At 34.8% G+C, this 7,535-nt stretch overlaps 1 protein-coding gene across 3 annotated transcripts; it reads right to left on the bottom strand.

Moving 5' to 3' along the window:
• Positions 1-659: 659 nt before the first annotated feature.
• LOC144547380 (type IV inositol polyphosphate 5-phosphatase 3-like) lies at positions 660-6,907 on the bottom strand. Of its 3 annotated transcripts, none has more exons than XM_078296009.1 (11): positions 6,663-6,907; positions 6,408-6,561; positions 5,950-6,021; positions 5,746-5,833; positions 5,542-5,646; positions 4,545-5,187; positions 4,043-4,230; positions 3,288-3,396; positions 2,717-2,847; positions 1,798-2,005; positions 660-1,095 (listed from the first exon to the last, which is right to left on the bottom strand). In XM_078296009.1, the coding sequence occupies exons 1-10, from the start codon at positions 6,783-6,785 to the stop codon at positions 1,804-1,806; spliced, it is 1,815 nt and encodes a 604-aa protein (XP_078152135.1). In that variant the 5' UTR covers positions 6,786-6,907; the 3' UTR covers positions 660-1,095; positions 1,798-1,803. The 3 variants fall into 3 exon arrangements, with proteins under 3 accessions (XP_078152135.1, XP_078152134.1, XP_078152136.1); XM_078296008.1 differs by having other exon boundaries at positions 1,773-2,005; positions 6,663-6,906; XM_078296010.1 differs by having other exon boundaries at positions 1,773-2,005; positions 6,408-6,513; positions 6,663-6,906.
• Between the last annotated feature and the right edge of the window lie 628 nt (positions 6,908-7,535).

Genomic DNA, 7,535 nt, shown 5'->3' with positions numbered 1-7,535 from the left:
TTATTTCAAAAAAATTCCATTTCGTTGCGTTTTATCTTTTCATTTTAGTTGGATTTTTCTTTCATCTGGATTCTCATCACTCGAGAACCCAACTTATATATGTAACCAATCAAAGTTAATATAAATGAGGACTTGACCCTCGTTGCTCTTTAAAAATAAAATATATCACCGTTGTGGCTTGAAATCGTGAATTACCTAATATATCACTTGTTATATCTAGTATATTCTGTAAACTTTAATGGGTCGGATCTAGTTGAACCGTGACTCATCCTTGTTGGGTAAGGGTCAAAACCTGGTCGACCCGTGTCAGGTCAGGTCAGATGATCACATTTAATGAATATAATAAAATAATATTGGTCTCTAAAATGACTTGTGTGCATGACTTTAATTAGTCTCCAGGAAAAGGAACTAATGTAGTGGTTCCAAATTCCAATATGTGTTACACAACACACAAGAAGCGATGCCTAAGCATGGAATCAATACTTTTCATATATCTGCTGGAATGTTAAAAGTGATATCCATTCAAACTCAAACATAATAACACCATGTTATCATGAATGGTATTTCTTGATATTACGTTCTCTTAAATTATAATCTTTTATGGAATAATCTATAGTGTGAAATCGTTAATGATGTGAATGATTAGCGGAGAAAAGAGAGGATAAAAAACAAATTATAAATTTCATTGGATATGAAATAGTAACAATGGATCAAAAAGTATACATTGCTCTGGAACTAAGCTTCTGGGCTCTGAACATTGCTCTGGAACTAAGCTTCTGGGCTCTGAACATTGCTCTCCACACAGGCCTATTTACTAATTCAATTCAGTCCAATAGAACCCTTTATTCTGCCTCTCTTCGTATTTACATAGAAACCCTATAATTCTTTCATTTCTTCAGACATTGGCTCCAGCAACAACAAGTGACAGCAAACTAGCAAAGTATCACCAGTGTGGCAGTGTGACATTCAGAATAAATGTACAACATGAATATACAAACTGAAACTGTAGTCCAAAATGTGTTAAGCGGGTCCTCTTGTATATATAGTAAGCAAGCAACTATTGTCATCTCCTTGTTGGTCCCATGAATGCACCTCCTACAGTAAAGAAACCAGATGAACAAAATTATGACTGTGTATACGGTTCAGGTATATCCAATTTTAGAAGCCACATTTGTATAAAATGTATATTTTAGGCTATTCCTTTCTTATGATTTTTTCTGTAATTAAAATATCCTCCGAGCATCTCCCATGTTCAGTGTCCAAATTACCCATGTTGTTAAGTAAACAAGATTCCATTTAACACAATTTATGCATGGTTTACAGTACTATTTTTTAGCAAGAGTGAGGCTATGGTAATATGCATATTACACAGTAGTCCACGCTATGGGCTCATATTTCCATTTTTAAAGTTTAAATAGTCAACCTAAACCGTTCAACATAATCTTCACATGAAAATATAGACCAAATTTTACGTTTTTAAGATTTTTTTTACTATTTTTCTAGATAGGTAGAAAATCACTTGATTTGAAAATTATGGACCATTCATAAGTTGCAATTTTATACCTATCTATAAAATAATAAAAAGATTCTAAAAAATGTAAAATTTGGTTTTCAAGTACATTTTCATTTGAAGATCATGTTTAACGGTTCAAATTCACTGTTTAGACTTTAAAAACGGAGATATGAATCCCTAGCACGGGTTGATCCATAGTATGCATATTATCATAGCCTCGCTCTTTTAACGATCATGTAAATGTCAGAACACAACTAACCGCTTCCAAGGGAAGGCCGCCTAACCCAGAATTACTCCTCATCCACAGGTCCCAATTCCTCCTCTATGTCAGCATCGGTAAAAGTTAGAGCTCGTTGTAGCTTTCTATGGTTAAAAATCTCTACTTCGGCCATGTACACTGCTCTAACAGGTCGGTGGTCTGACAGCTTTTCTTCTATTCTTTTATAACTTACTAGATGAATTCCTTGTCCATAAGAAAGTATTCGATCACACCTACAATTTTTGAGAAGCTAAAAATCAACGAAAAGGAGCAACACCAAGAAAAATGTGGAAACATAGCTACAAACATGAATTATCATACAATCCCCTAAAGCACTGAATTTTATGTGTGGCCCTGTATTCATGAAAATTATCTTGCATAGTATTTACTTTTCAAATACCCAAATCATCCTTCCTTGTTGTATATGTCTATGTGAAAGTCAAAAAGAAAGAGGGTTAACTTGGGCAATCAATTCAATTTGGAGAGTCCTAGAAGTGATAACTTTCATGCTTTAGAGAACCATCTGTGATACTTACTCTTTCGCTAATATTCATAGTATTATTATGTTTTTAGGTGCATACATGAGTTTATTCTATATGATCTTGACATAGTTACCCTCTGTTTTCCCTTTTGGAGAAAAAATGCCATAGTTGCTTGATTCCACAGTTTACCAAAACAAGTTTTCAAAAGTTGCTAAAACAACGTAACAATTTGTAGTAATGGTAACTTCCCTTAGGTTCCAAATGAAAACCAAGAAGTTGGCTACTTTACTGTTACTAGCAACAGAGAACCAGTTATCACACTGAAACTGGCCAGTATAAAGCAACTCTCATAGCTTAATGTTTGCAAACCGATGATACTGACAAAAGAACTTGAGCAAAACTAACTAATTAAATATCTTTTACCACCATAAAATAAAAATAAAAAAATATGAAAAGTAATACCAGGCAGGTGTTCTTGTCCCATCATGAGTATAATTGTCAGTGTTAAATTCGTATTTATAAGTAGGTGGAAAAGTAATTGTCCCTTCACTCCACCCGCCAAAGACACGCCCTTTCTTCAATTCAAACTTCAACTACATCATGAAACAGACAAAAGAAATATTCAACGCAAAATAGGAAGAGAAAAATCTAAAAAGAACTACTTTATTAGCATCATTGCAAATCCTCAAAATGTCATTCAAAAAATGCCAAGAAAGGAATGTCACTTGGCCCTTATGTAATAGGTAATTTACATGCGCACTAAGAAAGCTGTAAAAATATTCTTTATATTTTGAAATGGGAAAAAACGCTAATTGCATTCCATGTCACTATTCATCTCGAAGCAACTGAGAAAGAAAAAGAGATGCAGTCTCAGGTGTTTAAAGGAACTACAATTGGAGTATATAACATAACAAGGGTGATATCCCCCATGTCTACTAAATAAAGATCATTATTCCTTTTTGCATGTGTATCCATGACATTTTGAGGTTTGTGCAGCATGCATAAAATGTATCTTAAAACAATATTAGCTAACCTGATCCTGCTCGAACAATTTATCAAATTCGTTTCCGGCTATGAGTTGATGGGCTCTTTCATATGCTAGGTTGATTCGGTAATTTAAATCTCCCAACCATATAATCCTTCTGAAAAAGTAACAAAAGAATAATTAATGTCCATTTCTCAATATTAAAGGAAATTTTGCAAATATACAACAATTTTATATTGGTATCTGCCAAAACACCCATGATTTGTGTATTTGAAAAGAGGACATAAAATCGAGATAATGAACTTGGTTGCAGTGAATTTCACCAGAATTTACTGAATATCCATCAGAGTGTACCAGTGGAAATGCCTAATTTTCAAACAATGGCATTCACTTTTGCTGCATGATTTTTAAGTCCAAAACGACGATATAGCATTATTTTGATAGAAGTCTTACATCAAGCGCTGGACAATACAAAGAGCATAGTATTTAGATCTCATATTGTACCAATGATAAAATTCTCTTCTAAAATTGAATTCTTTATTCTATATTTCCTCCTTTTCCTCGTGTTGTTTTTGGCTGGCTACATTAACAATAACTAATTTTACCATTTAATGTATTCATGAAAAGATTATGGAAGGGTAAATTCGTCAAAGGAAAAAAAAAACTTCTTTTTCCATTTAAAGGAGTGGACCACAAATAACTAAATTACCATGAAGTAGTAGTTTGTTTGTTTTTTCCAAAAAAATAGAGCCATATTTGACTGTAACAAAAGAAATGCATAATACTATATTTGAAATGCTTACTCGTGATCAAATATAGTTCGAGGCATGCCAATTGTAGAAGAGAGAGGGTTAAAGTTAGTTCTTTTGTGAATCTCTTGCACATCAGCATTTCTCTTGAGTTCATCTCCTTCATTTTGCCCTGATGTGAGGTGTGTGCACACAAAACAAAATAGAGTTTGGTATATTGACATGCTCACAGATATTGACCCCTGCAGTGGGAATGGTACATATTTTAAGAAATTGACCAACATCCTGCTTGTTAACAAATACTTCAATCACATCTTTTAGAAACAATGAATTAGGAGTGTCTCCTTGTAAACAAGGACAGTGAAAATACGTAACAACATTTTTAGGTCAAAATGGGGCATTTCCTAAGATCTACTATTGCTGATACTGGTCTGAGCATTCCTTGAATGAAATTATAATCAATTTGCAGTAAAAAATGTTTCCAATACTTTCTCAATTGCTTAGTTCTAACTTGTTATTATAAAGGAAATAGTACTTGAAGAATCTACAAGATTACCTTGTTACCAATATAGCCCATGACCCCAACACCGACAGTCGAAACCCTTAGATTTTGAATATGTTTTCTTAAACTCCTCCTGACCCAGATTGATAGAAATACACCCACCATTTGTTTGCTTATTATTCGCACAAAACTTGACCTCTTCTTCTTCTTCCTACTTACTGCGCTCTCCAAATCAAGTTCCAAATTCCCATACTTTGAATTTGAATTCAAATTCAAATTATCATCTCCTTGCACTGATTTGAATGATGCCATACTTTTCAACACCTTAGCAGATGATACCATATCCAACTGCTGTTCTGGCCAAATCATACCAATCCTTTCAGAGTGGCTGAGTGATTTGGTTAACTTCTTCTCTTTATTCAGGTTTGTTACAGACTCGGGTTTAGGTTTGGCAAATGGGTTTTCTTCATCAGAATCAGTGTCTGATTCTGAGTTTAGTACAGATTCTAGAGGAATAGAATCATCAGAGGGTTTAAATCGAGAAGGAGAAGGTGGGTCACTATGGCACTTGTATTTCTCCTTGACGGGTTGGATCTTATTAAGGGTTTCACGGATCAGGTACTCCCACATGCGGATCGGACGGCTGTCTTCAGCTCCGAATATGTTTCCCGCATTTAGTGGCACTACTTCTTGAAAGCTGCATAAAGCATCATAAATTAAAATAACATATATAAGAACAGGCTAGTCTGTACCAGTACCATGACTGGCCATTATAATGGATATTACATCCAATTAGAAAATCCAAACAAAGTATTTAAAAGGAAAATCAATAAAAATGACAAAAAACTAAATGAATCTGGACATTCATGTCCCTTCACCTTACAATTAGTTCTTGAGTACCAGTACCATGTAATGCAGTGTGTACCTCTAAGGCTCTAACCTTGTTAGAACTTAAAACTCATCATGCATTAACTATTTTCCATAAAATGGAAGATTACGTTTTCTAAGAAAATAGGAGACATGAATAGAACAATAAGAAAAGAACAAATACCCGAGTACATAGATATCAGCGGCCTCAGACATGTGAAGCCAATCAGAGAGGTCCAGATCATCAGGTGGGACCCGCCCACCTACATTCCATGTTCCTACACAAATCCTGCAGCCAATTTTAATAAAATCAGCAATATCTTACAATTTTTCCATTTCATCTGCTAGATAATATTTTAGGAAACATAAATAAAGAAAAGGTTCATGCCTGAGTTCTTTGGTGTGAATGTACTGTGCACGAAATGTTTCTGACTTTCTTCTCCTCATCCTGCTTGGAATGCCTCCTATCCTATTGCCTAATTTAAAGCAGCAATGATATAAAACAGTTACGGCAATTAAATCAACCACTTGACAAGATTCATTGATTAATCGACATGAACATTTATTTTTAAGTACGTAGATAAATAAATACCAATTGTTCCAGCCCTTAACTCAGTCAATCTCCTCTCCTCATCATTTAATTGCCGCTCCCAAGCGCACATCTCTGAAATCATTTGGATAAATCAGGAAATTTTTCCAAACAAGATATAGCAATTATCAGAGAAACTATGTCTGTCTTTGCAAAAAAGCTCACTTTCAAGTACCAGGTGCATAAAATTTTCAGTTATCCAAAACATTAGCAATGAAAGTTAATGGAGATGTCTTAAATTAATGATCAAATAGTCAAAAGTATCCAAGCTCCTGCATTATAGGACAAGCACGAGTGGGAGTGTGGGAAACAGTAGATTTGTCCGAAAAAGGAAAAAGACCCACTAAAATTGAGTCAGCAAACAAAACAAACACCTAGCGTGCAAGAAAAATATACCAAAAAAAAAAAAAAAAAGAAAGGAAAAAAAAATAATAATAAAGGAAAGTCAATTCTACACGTACCTTCATACTCAAATTCGCTCTCGGTGGTTTCAGCCTCGTCAGCACTAAAGTCAGAATCTTTCGAGCTGATGTTAAGCCATTTGCGAAGCACGATCTTTGGCCAGAGCTGCACGCACTCGCAATCGAAACAACACAGTTTAGCCCAACTCCATTGCTGTATGTAGAGGGCTTGGCTCCATAAACGCAAAAGAGAGAGAAAAATTCCAAACCAGAAACAGAAATCGAGAGGAAAAAAATAAAGGAGAGAAAATTCACCTCTTTCTGCTTCTTTCTCGTCGCTCCTCGCCTTGAGAGAGAAGTGCTGGGTAAGAGAGTGTCAGTTAGTGACGCTTGTGTGGAGGAACCAGCGCGATAAACATTGTTGTTCATAGGTGGCATTATGATCACCTTGAACTTTGCTCGAATTGGTAGAATATTCGAAGAAATCTTTTTTGGAAGAAGAAGCAGGAGCGTCAGCAGCGGAGAAAGAAAGGAAAACAACGTCTCTGAAATCTACTGTACACAGAATGAGGCAGAAGGCTTCGGAAATAGAATAATTTCTCTCAATCAAATTATAAACGATCTGGATTGTGTGTGATGCCAATCTTCTAGTATTAAGTGTGGCGGATGTTGTTAAGACGAATATGACCTGTTACAGTCTTACAGATACTTTCACTAAATACAAGCACCGAGAAAGGGAGTAAATGTGTAGAGATCGGTGGACACGTGGGAATTAATGATATGTGGTGAGCGTACTTCTGAGTTCTGACCATGAGATAGGAATTTCTAAATTAAAAAATATTCATGGATTAGATTATCTCTTTCGGTAGGAATTCATATCACCTAAAATAACTCAATTTTTTTTTTAGTTACCTGGACCGTCAGATTTTTTTTTAGCAAGGATATTAAAGAAGCTCTATGCATTCTAAATAGGACTGAACTAGTTTTGACAAAACTTAAATACTTAGATAATCTATATCTAGTTTTATACCACTTTTATTTTCACTTACTTTTGATTGAGAATAAAATAATATAAAGATTTAACTGATGCTGCCATTTCCGTGCATTGTTTGTTTTTTCGCGCCACAAGCACCTCAAAAAGTTGAATCCCTATCCTAAGAGGTAACAGAATATTTTTGTTTAGATCAC

This window comes from Carex rostrata, chromosome 31 (genome assembly GCF_964058835.1).
Source record: "Carex rostrata chromosome 31, lpCarRost1.2, whole genome shotgun sequence".
NCBI lineage: Eukaryota > Viridiplantae > Streptophyta > Magnoliopsida > Poales > Cyperaceae > Carex > Carex rostrata.
This window is presented reverse-complemented; position numbering and strand designations above follow the sequence as displayed.

Coding starts and splice junctions, on each gene's coding strand:
- LOC144547380 (XM_078296009.1), bottom strand. CDS start 6,785: ATGCCACCTATGAACAACAATGTTTATCGCGCTGGTTCCTCCACACAA. Junction 5,188..5,541: donor GCTGATATCTATGTACTCGG/GTATTTGTTCTT, acceptor TGCTTTATGCAG/CTTTCAAGAAGTAGTGCCAC. Junction 2,848..3,287: donor AATTGTTCGAGCAGGATCAG/GTTAGCTAATAT, acceptor TTCATGATGTAG/TTGAAGTTTGAATTGAAGAA.